Source organism: Acomys minous (assembly GCF_964271855.1).
Source record: "Acomys minous genome assembly, chromosome: 16".
NCBI lineage: Eukaryota > Metazoa > Chordata > Mammalia > Rodentia > Muridae > Acomys > Acomys minous.
The window spans coordinates 57,503,989-57,526,004 of NC_140498.1; the positions used below are offsets into that span (position 1 = coordinate 57,503,989).

Consider the following 22,016-nt stretch of genomic DNA (forward strand, 5'->3'; position numbering starts at 1 on the left):
TCTGATGCTCACTGGCACCCGATGCCTGTGAACTAAGCAAAGCTGCTCTCCAGACAGGAGACTGGCTGTGCCTTGAGTGAGGCCAACATCTCGCTCGGACCTCTCAGGAGACTGTGGCTGGGTCCCACCCTGGATGCATGCACACTGCTGGAGAGTAACTTTTCTTTTTTTTTCTCCCTCCTCCCCCCCCCCCCCAGGCTGGCCTCAAACTCACAGCGATCCGCCTGCCTCTGCCTCCAGAGTGCTGGGATTAAAGGCGTGCGCCACCACACCCTGCTGAGGGCAACTTTTCTTATGTCCTGTTTTGTACTCAGGGTTTAAAAAAAAAAAAGTATTAAGGAGAAAACTCTTCTAGGTTTATTAGGCAATTAAAGGCGTTTTATTTGTCTACTATCTTCTGTGTATCAAAAGAAAACGCTGACAGGGTTTCATTCAAAAACGGGCGGTCCTAGTAACTGTGTCTCCACCCCAGAAACAGGCTTGCAAGATGGATCTGTTTTGTTTTGTTTTGATTTTCTCTCCTCCAGGTGTGTGTATATGTGTGTGTGGTGTGTATGTGTGTGTGAGTGTGTGTTTCTGACCCCCACTGTGTGTGTGTGTTATGTGTGTGTGTGTGTTTCTGACCCCCACTGTGTGTGCGTGTTATGTGTGTGAGTGTGTGTTTCTGACCCCCACTGTTTGTGTGTGTGTGTGGCGCGCGCACCACCACTGAGAAAGAAACTGGAAGACGAAACCTTATCTCTCTTGTTTCCCAATGCGGTGCCTAAATGCATTTTATTTTGAGATTCCTGGTGGTGCTTGGCAAAGATAAACAAACTCTTCCATCAGGAAACCTGTGAGCTATTTCCACAGGAAGTTTCAGCTCACTTAAGTAAATGGAGACTCAGTACACGACCTGAGTGGTGTGACTGGGTTCCGTGGGTGCCAAGCCGCCAGGACGAGGCGGCGGGGATGGGGCAGGGCTGTGCGCAGGTCCTCTGCTCTCAGCTCATCTGTGTGTGTGTGGGGGGGGGGGTGACCATGTTCTTTCTTCTCACGTGGAAGACGCTCAAAATGTAGAAAGATGGTAAAGAAGAATAGCTGCTTCCTTCAGACGCCTGACCGCTGCCTTAGACGTGACGTGGCTGCTGTGTCCTCCTTCACGCCCTCTGACTGTCACTTTCAACCAGGAGCGTCTCCCCTCTCTCCCTTGCTCCCCAACCACCACCACTTCATAGGCTGCCGTTACCACCTGCTTCCAGGTTTCAGTTGAATGCTTTGGCATTTCTTCAGACGACACATTTTTATAATACAGCCCAAAGCCAGAAAAATCAGAAAAACAAGCAAAGCGAGATTTAGGAAAGAGCTGATACGATGTCTAAATTTGGACTATTGTCCCCTTTAAGGTTTAAAGGTCTCTTTATAGCTTTGTGTGCGGAGGATAATAATAACAACAGGCAACAGAGCTTTTCATCTTCAAAGCTCTTTGTAAAATGTTGGCCCAAATTCTTTGCTCAAATATAGATACATCACCAGCAACAAGCAGCGGGAGGGGATTGAGACTAAGTCAGTTCAGGGCCAGCAGCTATGGTTTTTTAAAAAATGAGTATTCCAGAGTGACACTGAAGAACCTGTAGCCCTAAGCTCAAATGATGGTTCTGGAAGGACTATGGGGGCGGGGAAAGTGCAAAGGCTGTCGTGCAATGAGAGGGGCGGGGCTTGGGAGATGTAGAGAAAACAGGGGAATTGACTCTAAGCAGAATGGCTTTGGGTGACACCTTCACCTTCAAAACTATCCCTCATTGGTTTTTTGGTTTGGTTTGGTTTGAGACCATTGCAAGCAGCTCAGGCCCCCTTTCCAACTTCCTATATAAGTAATGATGACCTTGAACTCCTGATCCTCCGGCCTCAGCCTCCCAAGTGCTTGGATTACAAGTGTCCATCCCCATGCCCCATTCCTCAGGACAGTTTTTGGTTTGGTTTGGTTTGGTTTTCTTTATACCTCTGCCCATTTCTGTCTGCCACTGAGATATGCTCTCAGCCCTAAATTTGACTTTTAAAACTATTGAACATAGCTCTGGGCCGATGGGGGAGCACGCCTTTAATCTCAGCACTCGGGAGACAGAGGCAAGTGGATCGCTGTGAGTTCGAGGCCAGCCTGGTCTACAAAGCGAGTCTAGGACCAGCCAGGGCTACACAGAGAACCCTGTCTCGAAAAACCAAAACCAGAACAAAACAAAACAAACAAAGAAAGAAAAAACCAAACCTATTGAACATGCCAGACATGGTGGCACATGCCTTTAATCCACCACTTGGGAGGCAGAGGCACATGGATCAATATGAGTTCAAGGCCAGCCTGGTCTATAAAGTGAGTCCAGAACAGCCAAGGCTACACAGAGAAACCCTGTCTCGAAGGAAAAACAAAACAAAACAAAACAAAAACCCAAAAGCTATTGAACATGTTTAGACTCTGGAAACTGGTCCAGGTTTGCCTACATTTTTCAGAAGAGATCTTTTTGCACTTGGTGTATAACTAGACCCAAGAGGAGCCTGAGTGAATGTGTGAGTAACTCGGTTGTCCTCTGGCAACCTGGACTATAGCAAGGCCTGAGACTCTTATCAGAAGCAGTAAGGGGGAGGCCACTGTGGAGCCAGGGAGGACTGGCAGTGACTGGCTGTGATCTGCTTTCCCATGCTCTCCTCAGGAACTGTTTGGAACTAGCATTCCTCTACACAGGCTTTGGGTTTTAATACAGTTTGCTCTTAAGCTATTTTTTTTATTTTACTCTCGGATGTCAGCTTCCCACTAAGAGGACTGTATGTAATAAAGAAATGAGGTTCTTTTTTATTTATTTATTTATTTATTTATTATTAGGCATCAGCTCACATTATAGATGGTTGCGAACCATCATGTGGTTGCTGGGAATTGAACTCCGGACCTCTGGAAGAGCAGGCAGTGCTCTTAACCACTGAGCCATCTCTCCAGTCCCAAAATGAGGTTCTTATTCCAAGTTAGGAGAACCATTTCACCATGAAGAGCAACTGGGGGCAAATAAGAAAAAGTTAACCTCCCCCAAAACCCGCCCAGGTTTTTTACATTTCCCGTGTCACTTGGGGTGGGCTCAGCTCCACAGGCTCTTCCTGCTTTGCTTAATCGTCTCCCCTGACACACAAAAAAGACAGGACGTTCACTTAGAGGATCCGCGTGGGAATAAATAGGCTGGACCATGAATCTATCTCATTGTGAGACCCTGGTCTGCAGCTCTTCCTTATTATTTTCTAGATGTGCCGGATGGTTTTCACGTCGCCTTGGAGAAGATGCCAACAGAAGGGGAAGATCTGAAACTCTCCTGTGCGGTCAGTAAGTTCCTGTACACAGACATTGCCTGGCTCCTGCTCCGGACACTTCACAACAGAACCGTGCGCCACAGCATCAGCAAGCAGAGGATGGCCACCACCCAAGAGTACTCCATCACTCTGACCCTCCTCCTCAAGAATGTATCCCTGGAAGATTCGGGCACCTACGCCTGCAGAGCCAAGAACATATACACAGGGGAAGAAGTCCTTCAGAAAACAGAAGTTGTCATTAGAGGTGAGCACTGCAACAAAAAGGCTATTTTGTCTCGGATCTCCAAATTTAAAAGCAGGAGGAATGATTGTACCACACAAAGTAATGTCAAACATTAAAGGACTGGTTGAAAAGTAACAGTTGTCTCCTATCATCTTGGTTTATTGTTACTGTTGCTAACTTTCAGGCCCCGGAGGAGGAGAGGCTCCTCCCAAAAATCAGTTTGGACTTGATAGCATAATATAAGGAGCCCCAGTGCCCGCTGGCCCGGGGCACTCTCTGGGCCACCTGGTGTGTGCGTTTGCATTTGAAGAGCCCTGTACTCTGTCTCCTCCTCTGTGTTCCAATAGCAGCAACCTGGGACTCATCTTTTCTTCCACTCTGATGCCAACCTCTTGTGAGATATATGGTTTTTTTCTTTTTTTTCTTTTTAACTTGTGAAGCTGCACAGACTGAATAATTTAAGCAAATGCTGGTTTCTGCCAAAGATGGACACGAATAAGTTAATTTTTCAGCACAGAATGAGTACAGTTGAATTTGAGTCTTTGTCGGGTGTCTGCCTGGTTTTATTTTTTAACTATTTCATTTGCTCTTGATTTGTAAATAATACCTGGACAACAAGTTATAATGCTTATTTATTTGAAAGTTTTTTTTTTTTACATGAAGTATATTGACCTTAAACTGGGGGTTCTAAGATGGGTCCCAGGGGCGCAAGACGTTGATGTAATTCCAAGAGTAAAGCTTTGTCCCAACGTGAATTGTGAAAGCCGGCCAAGTCAGCTCTACCTTCCTCTGTCCACGCCAGGTAATTACACAGGTGTTGCCTCAGCAGGGACTCCAGCAATTAGACATTGCTCCTCACTGCGCTGGACTGGCCTGAGAGCCCCTGACAGGAGGTGAAACAGTAGCAACCACCCATGGCCCCTGGGCGCTGTTGTAAAGCCCTTCCTTGTGCTTTGATGCATTTGACGGGCTCCACAGTCCATGCGTCCAGAAAAAACAGGCTAGCTTGACTAGAGACTTATAGCAATCTTCTTAATGTCTATTGAAAAGTCTACCTGTTCAAAAAAGAACAGGCCACCTTCTCTGTATGCAGATGTTAATAGCATGTTTATGGGGATTAAGAAATTGCAAAAATACAAACAAAACCAGCAGTAAAAGTATTTGAATGCATACCTTTGGGGAAAAAAAAAAAACAAGAGCAGTTACATTTTAAACTTGCATTTGAAGGGAAGGTACTTTTAATATGCACTGTTCTTTTCCATGTCTGACTGATCTTTGTATGTGAGCTATAGGGGTGGGGGAAGCCAGCACTCACGACCAAGACAGCATGGCTGAGAAACACACTGGCTGGGCACTTTGATAGGAGTGACAATATAGCAACTCCTCAAGCTTGGGAACTCACCACCCTGTTTCCTCCGACTAGGTCCCAGGGTTAAGCGTGTCTTTCACGTGGGAATTGCTTTTGTCAAGTGTGAAAGAGTAAACAATAGCATTTCCCCCATGTGCCAGTTTTATGGAGCCCCAAATGCTGTGAAAACAATTGGTAGCCTGGAAGTTGTCAGCCCAGAGGAAAGACTAATCAATTGTGTCTTGGAGTTTTACCTATGGCTCTCTGGCCTGGCCTCTTTGTTCTGAGGCAATGTGTTCCTTCAGGAAACAATACCTCAGCACCAGTCAGGAGGCCTTGGGGCTCAGCTTTTAGGAAGCCAAAAAAAGAAAAATAGGACAAAATGAAGGATTTAGGGGGGGCCTTCATGCAAGCATGTCCCTTCCCTGTGAGAAGAAGATGTGTGTTCCAAGAGACAGCTTTAAGAATCCCATGTATTGTTTGTTGTATAATTAATCCTTCCATAAGATTCTTCTTTAAAAAAAAAATATTGCTCGGGAGGCAGAGGCAAGCGGATCGCTGTGAGTTCGAGGCCAGCCTGGTCTATAAAGTGAGTCTAGGACAGCCAAGGCTACACAGAGAAACCTTGTCTCAAAAAGCCAAAAAAAAAAAAAATATATTGTATAGATTCTTCCTACCCCCTCAACCCCCCCACCCCACCCCACCCCACTCCACCCTGCCTTCTTTGGGATATAAAGTGAGATGAGGGCAAAATAGAGAAAGAGAAAGCTCCTAGAGATGAGACTGACCAAAGGGTAGAGGATCATGAGGCTGGCTCCTCAGCTCCTTCCAAACGTGGAGAAAAGAGACCACATCTAGGGTCCTGGGGCCTTGCCAGGAACCCTGGGGGTCATACCTCAAAGAACCCCCTTGTGGGCAGTTGTCTTTGGCTACCACTACCTGGCAAAAAGATTCCGTTAATTCAGATTGTTTTAGTAAACAGGTCCACTGTGCTGTGTTAGCCATGGGTTTCTAGTCTATAAACCAGCTGTGTTTGGTTGCCATGTACTTAGAAACATAGTGTTACAAAGTAGGTAGGATTAACAAAATACAGTTGTTAGGTTGAATGCTCCTGTAGACTGTAGGAAAAAAAAAATGAGACTCAGGATATAGAAAGCATTTCTCACACATAAAATCCTAATGCTGCATGCTTCAGAAGGCGTGTGGGAAGCCTGGGTCTAAATGAAGAGTTCTGTGTTTTTTCTGCGGATCTTTGTGTGCTGCGTGAAGTTCGCGCGTCCTAGAACTAGGGCCTTTGGGGTGTTCTTTGCAACATATTTGTTAAGACAAACCATTTTCTTTTACATACAGCTGTCAGGGAAACTCAAAACCTGCCTGTCCAGATGCTATTGTAAATTTGTGTTTTAGAGGCCACGCATCCAGACTTCCTGTAAGGCCTCTGAGCAGTGGTGTGCTGTTCAGTGTAGTAAACCATGCTAAAGGCAGCTAGGGAATCAGTGGGCTGAGCCTGCGTTTTAGGTAAAAATCTGTCCACGAGCTGGGCACTGTTAACCACTAATTAGCCGTGTGTTCGTTAGTAGCTTGTCCCACCCCACTTGATGTTCTGTAAAAAAAAAATGTCAACACGGTAACGAGGATGCGTGCACAAGTGACCATACACTGAAAGTCTTACACGGGCTGCATGTTCAGTTAAGAAAAGCTAGTTTGGCCGATTGCACAGACAGACCGTGGACACAGAGACACGGCGGCCGCGTCTCTCCGCCTGTGAGGGCGACAGGCGAGGAGAGACACTGAAAGAGGCGAGAATAAGAGTGTTCTCACGTGGCCTACCCTAGAAGAAGGTTCTTAACCAGCCAGCCCTTCCTCCAACACGTGCCTTCAGAGTTCATTTTCTGTAAAACGACAAGACAGACGATAAGCTATGGAAACCAAAGCCCTTGAGAGCCGTCCTAACGCACGGTAGCCCTGCCCCGTTACTGCTCTTCGCCCTTTTCTATGAGGATATACTTCTTAACCTGGGATTTTTTTTCAAAAAACGGCCATAACAAATACCAATCCTCAGAGTTTTCCTGCAGGAATTTAAAGAGAAAGGCATTGGGGGCACGCAGGAGACTCCTGCAGGGGCGCGGAATCCAGGCTGCAGCATCACTTTGTAGCGTTAACCACAACCAAGCTGCCCCCCTCCCCCCATGTTAAGGCCCTAAAATGAGGAACCACATCTGGCCAGAGAAAGCTCAGGTTAGGTGCAGAATATGTAAGTCATGGCAAAACCTTTGGGATTTCTGTCTGAGGACTTGCAACCAAGGTGGGGAAAGGAGGATGCGGGGCGGGGCGGGGGGGAGGGGGGGAATGGTTAGGAGGTGCCTCTGTCCAATCCCCACCTCGCTAGAGTGTATATACATCAACAGGACTCACTAACTACTTCGTTAAACAGGGACACTGTACTCACTGGGGCCCTGGGGGCACTGCCGTTCCTGTGTGGGATTTTAATATTATAATGTATTGCATCTTAATGTATTAAATTCATTTTTGTTGTTGTTGTTGTTGTACTATATTGGTTGGCATTTTATTAAAAATAAATTGTATTGTACCATATTTGTATGTTTTAAGAGGAAATAATATAAAATACAATATTTGTGCTATTATATAGTGCAAAACCCTACAAATTTGTGCCTCTGCCTCGTGAATCAACTTTTTCGTTGCTTGCATTTGGGAAGGGAGTGGCGGGAGGGAAGTGACCAATAAAGCATTGGAAGCTTCAGAACTTTGCTGTTTGGTCTGCTGCCTCAAAATGTAGGTTACGGAATGACAAAACCCATTCCAATCCAACTCAGCACAAATACAGGAGCCATGGGGTTCGAGTCAGAAAACAGAACTAGACAAAAGATTTGCATTGGCCCATCATACACGTGTAATAGAAACATTCTTTAAAAGATTATAACTCTACACACACAACCATGTCTTTCATGTTCAAGCTCCTGAAATATATGAAATAGTTGAGTCTTAGAAAGCTTTTCTTTACCAAAGAAGGACGTGAGTTGGCCGGTCAAAGCCCACGATAACAGTATCTAAAAACAAAGAGCCCAGCGTGGTTCTTGATGCTAGCACATTACAATGTGTCGTTGTCGTCACAGTTCCTTCAGGAAACCATCGCTTTAATAGAGTGAAGAGAAAAGGGGGGGCAACCCGCACGCTGACGCCAGTGGTCTGGGTCACCCGTGGGCGGGTTCTGTCTCGATTAAAGTGTCCACCTGCTAACGCGCTGAAAGTAACCACGCCCCCCCCTCTCTCTCCTCACTAGATCAGGAAGCCCCTCACCTGCTTCAAAACCTCAGCGACCACAAAGTATCCATCAGCAGCTCCACGACCTTAGACTGCCAAGCTAGCGGTGTCCCCAGGCCTCAGATCACTTGGTTCAAAAACAACCACAAAATACAACAAGAGCCTGGTAAGAGATTCCTCCTTGAACTTGTTCCTTCTTCGTCACTCCTCCTCCCCCTCCCCCCTCCCTCTCCCCTTTCCCGTCCTCCCTCCCCCCTCCCATCTTCCTATCACCTGCTCTCCACTATCTAGAACCTTCTGCTTAGCATATGCTTGCAGACCATCTTTACTTCAACACCCAAGAAGGAAGCTGCCTCTGGTGCTGCGGCCCAGACCCCTAACACTTTACAACCTCCGGTCACCCTAAGTGCTCTCAACAGCTCAGTGGGAAAGGAACGGGAAGGCCGCCCAGAAGTAGTTCAAGTCACCTTGACAGCCAGGAGAGTGAGGAATGAACTTCTTGGCATAAGGGATTTCATAGCTTTGGTTTGTGAATTTTTAAGACTCTTTATGCGTTTGAGTGTTTCATCTGCGTGTAGGTCTGGGTACCACTTGAGTACCTGGTGTCCTAGGAGGCCAAAGGAGGGTGTCATCCCCCTGGGACTGGAATTAGAGACAGTTTTGAGCCACCGTGTGCGTGTTAGGAGTCAAACCCAGGTCCTCTGGAAGTTCCGCCGGTGCTCTTAATCGCCAGGCTTATCTCCCCAACCCCATATTGCACAGTTTTAAACACCTAGTACGTACGAAGTCCAGCGAGGTAGGTTTGTAATTTTTAAAATTCATCTACACTCACTTTAACAGTTGGGAGGCACTGCTTTATTATACTGGTCTAACAAAAACATTTTCTTTGATTTAGGGTGTGTGTGTGTGTGTGTGTGTGTGTGTGTGTGTGTGTGTGTGTGTGTGTGTGTATGTGTATGCTGGTACCAGTAGCAGCCTGAAGAGGGCACTGAATTTCCTGGAGCTAAAGTTGTACGCTTCCTGATGTGGGTGCTGGGAATTGAACTCAGGGGTCCTCCTGAAGAGCAGCAGGTGTTCTCAACCACTGAGCCATCTCTCCACCCCTAAAAGAAACAAAGAAACACCGGGTGTGGTAGCGCATGCTTTTAATCCCAGCACCCAGGAGGCAGAGGCAGGCGGATTGCTGTGAGTTCTAGGCCAGCCTGATCTACAAAGCGAGTCCAGGACAGCCAAGGCTAGCACAGAGAGACTCTGTTTCAAAAAAAAAAAAAAAAACAAAATAGAAAAACAACAACAACAAGCCTTTGACCTTAAACTAATTGTTTTGATTTATTTTCTTTCAAAACTAAAAGCAGGAAATATAAGCAAGGCCTCCTCCTGTCTACTTACTGGCTTTTTCGGTTAACAATTGCATTAGTCATAAGGAATAGATTGCCACTTGTCTCCTCTCAATCCCAGGGCCTGGGTCAATGCCCAAATGAGATTGTCATTTATGTACGACATTTGACCTTGTGACTGAAATGTGTGAGTCTTCCACTCAGAGCAAGCCTGCAAGGGAGCCTGGCCTTGGGGGAGAGGCCAGGGTACGACCAAGTTCTACAATACTGACAGCGTGAGGCTTTACATCCACAGCACAAGGCCAGCTGTGTCACTGCTTCTCTAGAATTAGCACTTCTGTCACCTGCGTGTGGCACCCTCCTCCAAGAAGGCCTCTCTCTGCTCTAAGGAGGCAGCTTGTCTCTGAGTGCTTTTTTGTTATGAAGACTCCAACTTCCCTCTTACTGAAGTTATTTAAAGAGACAATAACCTGCCGTGTGGGTGTGTGTGTGTGTGTGTGTGTGCGCGTGTGTGTGTGCACGCGCACATGTGTGGTGTTATAAGCCTATTTCTTCTATTCTCATATTGTATTATTACTTTCAAAAACTTATTTTTACTTGTGTGCATATGTGCACGTGAGAGCAGCTGCCTGAGGAAGCCACAGGCCCCGGTGTCCTCTGGAGCTGGAGTTATAGGCGGTCGTTAGCCGCCTGCTGTGGGTGCTGGGAACCGAACTCAGATCCTCTGCAAGAGCACTGCATACTCTCAGTGGCTGAGCCACAGCTGACTGCCGTGCACGACTTTGTGATTATCGGTTGACACGCAGGTCCCTTCAGCAAGCGGGTAGTCTTCTCAGTGCCCTCATACTCGTGGTACGTGGCGGGCAGCCAAATGTTTCCGGTGTGGCGACTGAGTGGCTTTCAGAGGCTTGTACACACTCTCTGTAGTAAGCTCATGTCATCACACAAAGACCTGGTCTGGGGCAGGCTCAATATCAAGACATAGAAATACAGACAGAGAGCCAGGCGTGGTGGCGCACATCTTTAATCCCAGAACTCGGGAGGCAGAGGCAGGCAGATTGTTGTGAGTTCAAGGCCAGCCTGGTCTACAAAGTGAGTCCAGGACGGCCAAGGCTACACAGAGAAACTCTGTCTCGAAAAAAACAAAACTAAACAAACAAACAAAAAAACAAAAACAAACAAACAAAAAGAAATACAGACATAGATCTTGGACAATCTTTAGGCCAATAAGGAGAATAGACAAATAGATCAAATGACTTACCCAAGATGATATAATACCAAAATGTAAGTCTGTGGAAAACTAATCCCTTAAGTTTGTTTTATCATATTAAAAAGGTGAGTGGCTGTGTGGATAAACCCATAACTTATGAAAAAGACCACTGTAACCTCTTTGCCCTATAAATTCGAAGTCCATCTCAACATAATAAGGACCCGAGAGACCTGTGCCCCTTGCCTCCCACCTTACGCCTTACGCCTTGGAAGCCTAGCAAAGTGGTTTTTAACTCTGTATTCTCCAAACTCACTTGACTGTTCATCCACAGCGCATATTCCGTGAAGTACTGACTGGCTAGCTGAGAGAAGTGAGTCTGATCTAAGTTCAGTTGTTGGGCTTGAAATTTGAGTTAGAGTCAACTACGGTGGCTCACATCTGTGATTGGGAGGTGGAGGCAGGCCCATTGGGAGTTCAGGGTCATCTTTGACTACATAATGGGGTTAGAGCTAGCTTACGCTGTATAGACTCTGTTTCAACCAATTCTGGAAGCCTATGGCTGTTATGGGGCTGGAGAAAAGACACAGGGGAAAAAAGTCAGAAAGGGATAAGCGCAGAGTGGGTTCCACACTCCGAGAACAGGGCCTAAGGGTGCAGCACTGCCCTCTCCTCCTGCACTCGGAGGAATACTGCTGACTGCAAAGGCCACGGTGAGGTTTCAACCATCTCACTCCACTGAGCTGCCAGGGGTTCACAGCTTAGTAAACACCACTGGTCGCATTTATTTAGTTTAACCATGCTACATCCATCTTCGCTCTTTACTGTTCAAAGTTCCAAATTGCCGGGGCCTCTGAAATGGCTCAGTGGGTAAAGGGGCTTGGCGCAAAGCCTGATGACCTGAGTTCACGCCCCCCCCCTCCCCCGGGCCCATGTGGTGGAAGCAGAGGACCAATTCCCACAAGTAAAACCTTCCTATGACTTTCTAGAGAGGGAATTCTGAACAGTAGCCACACCCCCATTAGGGTTCAGTCATAGCAACGTGCTCCCCATCCTTGGCTCCCAGGTTCAGTGTCACACTTGGGTAACACCCAACATGCTGACTCTACTGTGTCTGGTTTCCTTACAGACCAGTGAATAGGCGTGGGTAGGAACCACAGTGGCCAGCCCTGACTCGCCAGGGCCCCATGGGGCAGAAACGCCATTCATCACATTAAGCCGTCGAGGCTAAGTTTGAAAGCCTGAGCATGTACAGAGCCAAAGCACAATCTTTCACAGAAAGCCAGAAGCTCAAAAAAAGGGCACACAGGCCCTGAGAATCACACGGCTGCTGGGCCCCTAGCAGGATCCGGTCCCCTAGCACTGTGACTTGTTAACTGATACCTCTTCAACATTCCAAAGAAAATAGGAGAGAGGAAGCTGGGCACACATGCAAGCTCCTGTCTCCAGTGACCGTCGATGCCTGTTGAAAGGGCTTAGGGAAACTGGACCGTCTGTCCCCTCATTTCCTCCCAGGAAAGCCCTGTCAGTGGGACACAGCCATTCTTGCAAAGGAAAGCAAAGACCAGAAACCTGGGTAGTACCTTCCTGGGCCAAAGGGCAAGCAGGCAGGAACAAAAGGAAATCTTGAGTATGCAAGCCCAGGAGAGCGAGAGCGTGCACACAGGCACAGGGGCCACCTCTGCCGCATCAATGGAACAAGATGGAGGAAAGACCCCAGCCAACCGTGTGTCCCTGACCCCATGTGTCACTGACCCCTGTAGCTGTGGCCTCTCCCGTCTCCCTGTTGGATCTGTGGGCGTCACCACTCACCACCCACCTTCCCCTCCCCTCCCCGCCTCCCCTGCACCCTAGACCACTTGCCCTGCCTGACAAACTCATGGTCCACCTGGAATCCTGGTCACCGGGCACATTTCTCTTAAGTTCCAAGGCAAACTTCCACGGGGCCCCATTCACGCCTCGGGCAAACACCCTGATAGTCCCCGGCTTCCTGTGCGCTTGCTTTCAAACCTTTGAAGATACGTATGAGGTCTTCTCATAGTGACCGCAAATTATTGACATTCAAACCGCGCTTAGTTATCGTCCGTAACTGTTAGCCGAGGCAGGCAGGCGCTTGCGTGGGAAGGTTCACAAGTGGAGTTTTGCTTCAGGAGCACGGCTGCTTTGGGTTATTTCTCTGCTGTTCCTTTGGGTTTTGTTTCCAGAGCAGGTTGGAGAGGTCTGCCAAGTTACTCTGACATTTCGTAGGTTCGAGTGGGGGCGGGGGGAGATAGAACTGGGCTCGGGTCTTGGTGGTGTGGCAGTGCTGTCTGTCTCTGACATGTGCGACTAATATGACTAGACTGTCACATCTCTCACAAGATGACAGCTGTGTGCCAGTTCTCAACCACCGGCTTGACATCAGAAACTATTTAAGGCAGTGAAGACCTCTGTATCCCTCTCAAATAGGAAGGCTTCTAGAGACTTTTATTTAAAACATGGTTTAAAAGCATTTTAAAACATATCAAGTTAGAGCATGGTGGCGCACATCTTTAATCCCAGCACTAAGGAGGGAGAGGCAGGCGGATCTCTGTGAGTTCGAGGCCAGCCTGGTCTACAAAGTGAGTCCAAGACAGCCAGGGCTACACAGAGAAACCCTGTCTCAAAAAAAAAAAATACATAAAGCATTTTTAAAAGCTAGGCATGCTACATGTAAAGACAGAAATGATTTTGAACCTACTTACCCTTAAGGGTTTGGTTGGTTGGTTGGTTAAGACAAGCTCTCACCGTGTAGCTCGTGGTTCGCCTGAACTAACAAGGATCCCCCTGCCTCTGCCTAACCTACGCTGGGATTAAAGGCATGTACCACCACACCCAACTAATTTAAAGTTTTTAAAAGGCCAGAATTAATGCCATTCCAGGTCAAACTTCACTTGTTTAGTTACTAAAGGTTTCTGAGCTGCCACTTTCTATCTGGCTCTGTGTTAGGCTGTGTAGACGTTTGTCACTGCCCTTCCCACCACCCCTTAGAGCTGAGGACCAAACTCAGGGCCCTGTGCTTGGTACTGAATCCCTAAGCCCTGAACTCTGGATAGTAAAATTAAAATTATTTAAAATTAAAATGAAATAAATGAAGCTACTATCAAAAACTTCACAAATTTAAACATTAGATAACCAAAAAAGCCAAGTAATTACTTGTGTGTGTGTGTGCTCTGATGGGGTGCGGCTTATTCAGTCAGCAACCAACCATCAGTGTCTGGGCTTCCATGTCAGCTGGCCTCAAAGCAGAATAAGATGAATTAATGAGGAGGCCTCAGAGACAGCTCAGTGGTTACAGTTCTGGTTGCTCTTGTAGAGGACCTAGGTTCGATTCCCAGCACCCACATGGTAGCTCACAACCATCTGTAACTCCAGTTCCCGGGGATCTGACAAACCACTGGGGCACATAAATACAAATAAATACAAATAAATGAAAACTTTTTTTAAAGGATGAATTAATAAGACAAGTCTAGAAGAGAACACTGTATGCCTGAATCTCAGGTTTCAGATAAGGTGAGGAAAGGGTGGCTAAAGAAAGACCTAGACACCCCAGTGGTGGGACATCTGAGTGGCCACAGGTGGCAGTGAAATGACACACACCCGAAGCAAGGACCTGCACCGAGAGGGTTCACCACAAAGACGTGTCTACTGTTTGAGGCAACAGATGCGTTAACATAATTCTCATTTATATCAAAATGTCACATATCCCTGTCAGTACTTACCACACACACACACACACACACACACACACACACACAAGACTGGGTCTCTCTGTGTTGTAGCCCTATCTATCCTGGACTCACTCTGTAGATCAGGCTGGCCTAGAACTCAGAGATCCGCCTGCCTCTGCCTCCCGAGTGCTGGGATCACAGACGTGCACCCCCAACCACCTGGCAGTACCTACACTTTTTATGTTTCTATATCTCAGTTAAAAGTAAATTTGTTTTTTAAAATCTTTAGTATATTAAGATAAAAAAACATACGTTTTTCTGTGCGTTAACTTCACCGTGTTAAGGCTCCGCGTGCAATAGGCTCCAACGGTTAGCTGCTGGGCAATCATAAAGACTTGGAAATGAGGCAAGACTTGAAAGAGGTGAGAAAGGTGCAGAGGGTCCAAATCAGAGCTCAGCAGAGAGCACCTGGGAGGACCAGGATGCTCAGACAGTGCTGGCAGATGACAGAAGACATTTGCTCTGAAGGGCCGAGGGAGAGGGAAGGCAGGTTAAAGCCCATGTGCCACAAATGTCCTGAAATGAGGCGTAAAGTGTGGCGTGGAGGGAGCAGGCTGCTCCACGTCCAAGCGAACAGCCGGAGATGAATTACTTGTGTGTTACTCAGAACACACTTTGGGCCTCAGAGTCCGGCAGACAGCGCAGCCCCTGCAGGAACCTTCACTACCGCGCCCAGATTGAAACGGTGTTGTGTAGTCACCTTGTGTCCTTACTCCTTCCCCAGGCCACCTGCCCGAGGGAAAGGCAGCTCACACTTAGTATCACATCATCCGCTTGCTTCTCCGATGCTCCACCGTGGTTCACAATGTGATGTGGCTCAGCAGGTGCCCCAAAGGGGTTGGCAATGCTGGCACTGTAGGCAAAGCTGATGAGGTGACGGACTGGTACTTACACAAACACGGATGTCATCGCAGAAGGACCGCAGAGGAAAGGGTCTGCGAGCGTCAGCAGCATGCCGAGAAGAAGCCCCTTCCTGTCTCGAGAAGATCTCAGAGAGTGAAGGCTGAGATGCTGACCTGAGAGTTCTTGGCAAAGCCTGCCTGGAACAGTCATCCCCCAAACACTGGAAGTAAATGTCTGTGACAGTCACGTGTGCTCAGAGTCCTTGGCAGTTAAAACAGTAGCATTCTATCCAGCAGACTGGAGCGGGGAGCGGGAGCAAAGTGCCTAAGGCAGGGATTGCTCTTTCTTCTTCAGCCAAATTTTGGTCACTAGGATGGAGCAACGTGTCCTGAAAGGGACACCTGTCCTGTTACCACAGTCCCGGAGAGCTGCACCAGTGGGCGCTATAGCGACAGATCAGAATCATCTCTGAACTGTAGGCAGCAAAGGCCTTGGAGAGGCGTAGGAAGGAGATGAGTGAGAACGCCTCAGGGAAGTGGCGAACCCATCTACTTTGCCAGGGAATCAGGCAAAGAGCCAGACGCTCAGCCTGAGTTCCCCAGGGGAGAAATGGACACACACCGTGAACTTTACTATCTCAGAGGATGCACTCCAAGGGCAATAGATACATTCACAATATAATAGGACCATGCTGCTATCTGCTCCCAAGCCTTCCTAACAGAGGGACTCCAACCCCAATCTATGAAATCCTTACTCTGAAGAGTGGGTGCTTACAAGGGATGCTCCTAGGCAGCTTTAGGTGCATGCTGTCATGTCCCTCACCCCCCAAACAAGGTTTCTCTGTGTAGCCTCGGCTGTCCTAGACTTGCTTTGCAGACCAGGCTGGCCTCAAACTCAGAGATCAGCCAGCCTCTGCCTCCTGAGTGCTGGGATTAAGGTGTGCACCACCACTGCCTGGCATAGGTACACAAAGTCTTTTACCAATGTCATTGGGTGGGGTTTACTAGTCCATATGTCCAGAGTTTTTCATAGAAATCCCTATTCCTTCCAAATACAAGACCTGAGTTGGCCCACACACATCGGCCTTACCACAGAATCACCGCTGCGCCCAGTTAAGGCCAGAGGCAAACAAAGGTGCTCTCAGAAAACCTGCTTGGTGAACTCTGTACAGATTAAGGGCCCAGTCACTGCTAAAACAGACTCAGGCAAGTCCTGTGCTGTCCATTCCATCAAATAATAAGCCTGCCTCACTTCACTGAGGGGCAAACAAGGCATAGAAGATGCTCTCCGGGGCTTCTCACACTTTAGTCACGTGTATATGAGGATAAGCAATAGACAGGCAGAGGCAGGTGGATCGCTGTGAGTTCGAGGCCAGCCTGGTCTACAAAGTGAGTCCAGGACAGCCAAGGCTACACAGAGAAACCCTGTCTTGAAAACAAAAAAACAAAAAGCAAAAGCGAGTCCAGGACAGCCAGGGCTACACAGAGAGAAACCCTGTCTGGAAAAACAAACAAACAAAACAAAACAAAAATTGCTGTCCTTTTTCCAAGACTATAATTCTCATACACAAAACATCGTGATTGTCCATCACCTTAAAGCATGAATAGGAAAATAAAGAATTTCCAAGTCCCTCAGAAATATCAAATGCTAAAACAGCTGGACATCCTTAAAATGTAGACTGTGCAGATAAATGCAGACCATGTGATCACGAACTGATCCGGCACCTCTAACATCAACCAGCTCAGCAGGTCACTGGGTCTTACACTGAGTCTCATCTTCAGACGCGTTCATAACAAATTCCCACAAAACAAAACAATATATAGTGAGGCTTCTCTGGATTATTTCTATGCGCAAGGAACATGCCTATGTTTAAACGTGAGGATGATAAGCCACTAGTGGTGGCGCAAGTCTTTAATCCCAGCACTCGGGAGGCAGAGGCAGGCAGATCTCTGTGAGTTCGAGGCCAGCCTGGTCTACAAAGTGAGTCCAGGACAGCCAAAGCTACACAGAGAAACCTTGTCTTGAAAAACCGACCAACCAAACCAAAAAAAAAAAAAGAGGATGATAAAGCTAAAGTGGCATAAATGGCCTGGCTTCTGAAGCGAGCTGGGCATGCGCGTGCAGCGCACTACCACAAACAGTTGGCGCTGACCGCCACAAGCGTAACTGCGTAAGATAAGGCTCGCCAAGACCACAAAGCTGTCCCTCCCCCACTGCACCGGGTCACCCAGGGTCTTTACGCATTTTGTCATCTCCCCGAGTCGCTGGAGGCCAGCTGGCTATTTTGCGCAGTGCTACACACTGGGTATTCAGAAAGGCCAAGGTGGGGCTACTGTTTTCCAGGAGCCCACGTAGGGCCTGGCGAATCCATGCCCAAGCGGGGCAGGCACGGGGCTACCGTGGTCACAGAGCAGGGGTCCCAGCGCAACGGGTGATAACGTGCAACATGGCTGGTCTGGGAACTAAATATAAAAAAGCAAGTAAGCATTAGCCATGAGCCAAGGAAACAGCATATGGGAAGCCTATCATGAGCTGCAAAAAGACCCAAGATAAGGATCCTTTTAGGGCGATAACAGAGCCTAAAGCTGGTCCAGGTCACACAGGTCCTTAACAAACAAAACAACGCTTACCCGTGAGTAGCGTCCTCACAGGGTCATGTGTTATGTCTCACTTTTAGGCAGAAGACACACATGGTAAGCTTTGTAGACACAGCTCCCTTCCATTTTTTTCCCCATTTTTCCATGATTTAGTCACCTCTCCGTAGGAAGCTACATCTGTACGCTTTGCTCTGCTCCCTATTCATCCAATCTAAATACAGGTTCTTAAAATAAAGAGAAATCTGGGCTGGCCCCGTGACCTAGCTGGTAAGGGAGCGTGCCACCAAGCCTAAAGTCCTGAGTTCAATTCCCCAGGGGCCCATAAGCTGCAGGACAGAAGCAAGTTTGTCCTCTGGCCTCAGCATGTGAGACACCACATGTGAAAAAAATAAATAAATAAATAAATAAATAATAGAAAAGAGAAGTGAACGCTGAGTCTGCAGAGGGATGGGGTGAGAGTGTTCAGTCATGAAGAGTCAGAAGCCATGGGGATAAATGAGTAAGCGCATGGGAACGGCTTGGGCCGGCCTACTAGAAGCAAACCGGTAGATAATTATCTCCACAAAGCACAGTAGCCTGTTGTTTTAGTCAGGGTTCCATTGCTTGTGACGCGACACCATGACCACGGCAACTCTTGTAAAGGAAAACATTTCACTGGGGCTGGTTCACAGTTCAGAGGTTTCCTCCATTATCGTCATGGCGGGAAGCACGGAAGCGTGCAGGTGGCGCTGGAGGAGCAGCTGAGAGCCCCACATCTGTATCCACAAGCAGCAGGAGACTGGGTGCCACAATGGGAGTAACTTGAGCCTAAGAAGACCTCTAAGCCCGCCCCCACAGTGACAGCTTCCTCCAGCGAGGCCACACCCCCTAACAGAGCCACGCCCTCTGGCCAAGCACTCACACAGGAGAGTCTATGGGGGCCATGTCTATACGAACCACCTCACCTGTTTATATGCGAGTCCCTTGCTGCCTCTGATACTCATGTCCGAAGGAGAAAAAGAACGCAGCTGGAGCGAACCCCTCAAAGAACCTGCTACCCAAAGTGCGTAACAGACAAAAGTAGTGCACAGCTTGGGGCCGGAGGGATGGCTCACTGGCTGCTCCTGTAGAGAAACCTTGGCTCTGTTCCCAGCACCAACACAGCAGCTTACAATTGTCTGTAACTCCTGTTCCAGGGGGGAATCGATGCCGCCTTCTAGCCTCTAGCTGCATACACGTATGCACAGAACATACGTGCAGGCCAAAACACACAAACACGTAAACAACACATAAGGTACAATCGTCTGTGTATCTAGGAATAAACACAATTTAAAAAGCAAGTTATTTAAAATGAAAATAAAAACATTCAGTGATGTCAAAGAAGCCCTCCCCCTCCTCAACCCCAAAAGAAAGAAAGGAAACTCAAATTAGCTGCTGTAAAAAATAAATAAATAGGGGGCTGGAGAGATGGCTCAGAGGTTAAGAGCACCGGCTGCTCTTCCAGAGGTCCCGAGTTCAATTCCCAGCAACCACATGGTGGCTCACAGCCATCTGTAATGAGATCCAGTGCCTTCTTGTGGTGGGAAGGTGCACGTGCGGGCAGAACGCTGTATAAATAATAAATAAATCTTTAAAAAATTAATAAATAAATAAATAGAATAAAAATAAATAAAAAATAAAAATAAAATTAGCTGCTGTTCTCGGATAGGAATATTTGTTATCAAAGAGAATGCAAGTTTAAGAGGGTGGGTGCCAATCCACAGCGCAGCAGGACTTTTCTGCAGAACTTGGCGGGTGAAGAAAATATAAAGCAGCGATAGCCAAGACCGCCATGAAGAAAAGAAGTGACAAGGCCACATACAGCACCAAGATGTATTATGATGGGCACTGGAGAGATGACGCAGCACTTCCAAAGGACCTGGGTTCGACTCCCAGGCCCCCACATGGCGGCTCACAACCCTCTGTAACTCCAGTCCCAGAGGATCTGACGGCCTCCGTGGGCAAGCACGCCCATGGTGCACAGACATGCGTGCCACAAAACACCCACGTGCGTGAAATAAAAGTAAATCAAAGCAAGCCCTTTTAAAGCTGTGTCACGACTTAAAGCGTCACGACTTAAAGGCCATGGTGCGGCCGTAGACAGGTGGTCTCTGAATGGGCACAGAGCCCGGAAACAGAACCCCAGGTACAGGGGTTTGCATCCTCAGAGAGGGAAAGAGCATTTTAGTCCATGATTGACACCCAGCTGGGCATGGTGGTGGCACATGCCTTTAATCCCAGCACCTAGGGTACAGAGGCAAATGGATCTCTGTGAGTTCAAGTCCAGCCTGATCTACAAAACAAGTCCAGGACAAGGGCTACATAGTGAGACCCTGTTCTCTCCCCTCAAAAAAAAAAAAAAAAAAAAAAAAAGGAAAAGGAAAAGAAAAAATATATATATAATAATATAGTATATTATTATATATAATATATATATATATACTGCAGTGCTTCGCTGTCTGTGTGATAAAGATCCTTATCTCCCTCACACACCCTATCTCCCAAAGAAAACTCAAAGATGGGGTCTCACTATGTAGCCAGGGCTGGCCCTGGAACTCAAAGAAATACCCCTGTCCCTGCCCCTGTCTCCCAAGTACTGAGATTTCAGGCATGCACCACAGTACCCAGCTTCCAGGTAATGCTTTTATAGATTTTTATGAAGAAAGCACACCAGGGGCTGGAGAGATGGCTCAGAGGTGAAGGAGCACTGTCTGCTCTTCCAAAGGTCCTGAGTTCCATTCCATCTATAATGAGATCTGGTGCCCTCTTCTTGCGTGCAGGCACACATGCGAGCAGAATAAATAATACATAAATAATAAGTATATAACATATAATATTATAAATAATAAATCTTTAAAAGGAAGAAAGAAAGAATATGAGGCAGACACCTGATGATATTAATGGAAAAGGGCTTATAAACAAGTAGCAAGAAATGCAAACTATAAGAAATAACACTAAAGCCGGGCGGTGGTGGCGCACGCCTTTAATCCCAGCACTCGGGAGGCAGAGGCAGGCGGATCACTGTGAGTTCGAGGCCAGCCTGGTCTACAACGCGAGTCCAGGACAGCCAAGACTACACAGAGAGACCCTGTCTCGGGAAAGAAAAAGAAAAAGAAGAAATAACACTAATGACTACCGTAAGTGTGGGGAAATACTCAGAGGCCGTCAGTCTTTTTACTGCATTGTTTATGTTATTCTAGTTTTAGTGGGACCACAGGGATGAGATGGGCCGTGGCTGAGGCTCAGACCCCGTGTGAGGAGACTGGGCAGTTAGATGGACTTTCTTTTTTTTTAGAGACAGGGTTTCTCTGTGTAGCCCTGGCTCTCATGGAACTCACTCTGTAGATCCAGGCTGGCCTAGAACTCAGAGATCCGCCTGCCTGGGATTAGAGGTGTGCACCAGCACCGTCTGTTTGCAAGCCCAAGCCAGACTCCAGCCTTCCCAGCCACACCCCCACATCTTACCCTTCCCAAAGCTTCTGCTCTAACCTTCTTGCTCCTTCCTCTCCTGTGCTGGGGACAGAGTTCATAGCCTTGGGCATGCTGGGAAGTTCTCCATCCCTGAGCTGCACTCCTCCAACCTTCTGCCACTTTTCCTTGTTTCTGCAAAGCCTACGGTGCAAAGCAGGTGTTACTCTTATTTACAGGGGGAGGGGGGAGCATCCTCAAAGGGACTCTAGGACTTAGCCAAAGTCATAAAGAGAGTTCTGTCAAGAACAGACAAACACTTCCTCTTCTCAGGGCTTAAAATGCTGTGTCGTCTTGGCCTCAACCCCTTCCATTCTTTAACCAGTAAAGCAACAATTCCTGCAGGCTGTTCCTTCCCAGAGTGTGTTCCCCGTTTCTTCCTCCATCAGCCCTTCCTCCCCTCCAGGCTTGGGGGTGAGGGGTCAGGGGGGAGGGTGGCTCACTGCTCTCTGTCCGTCGCCTGAATTGCAAGTAGGGAAATGGACTCTGCCCCCGTGCTGTGCTTCCCTCGTTCCAGACCATCCTGCCTTCTGCTAGACTAAACTTCCCCAAATGTCCTTCCGTGATGTCATTTCCCCAGTCCCAAGTCTTCAGGACCCTCTTCCTCCAAGGCAGGA

At 47.7% G+C, this 22,016-nt stretch overlaps 1 protein-coding gene across 2 annotated transcripts in view; it reads left to right on the forward strand.

Moving 5' to 3' along the window:
- FLT1 (fms related receptor tyrosine kinase 1) overlaps positions 1–22,016 on the forward strand; it is a 164,884-nt gene that overhangs the window by 84,218 nt on the left and 58,650 nt on the right. Inside the window, exons 13-15 of one of the 2 annotated variants that reach the window (XM_084761733.1) lie at positions 3,263–3,571; positions 8,200–8,346; positions 15,198–16,300. In XM_084761733.1, coding sequence (XP_084617859.1) covers positions 3,263–3,571; positions 8,200–8,346; positions 15,198–15,232 — 491 coding nt within the window. In that variant the 3' untranslated portion in view covers positions 15,233–16,300. Of the gene's footprint in view, positions 1–3,262; positions 3,572–8,199; positions 8,347–15,197; positions 16,301–22,016 lie in introns of those variants that run through there. The other variant, XM_084761732.1, reaches the window with a different exon arrangement.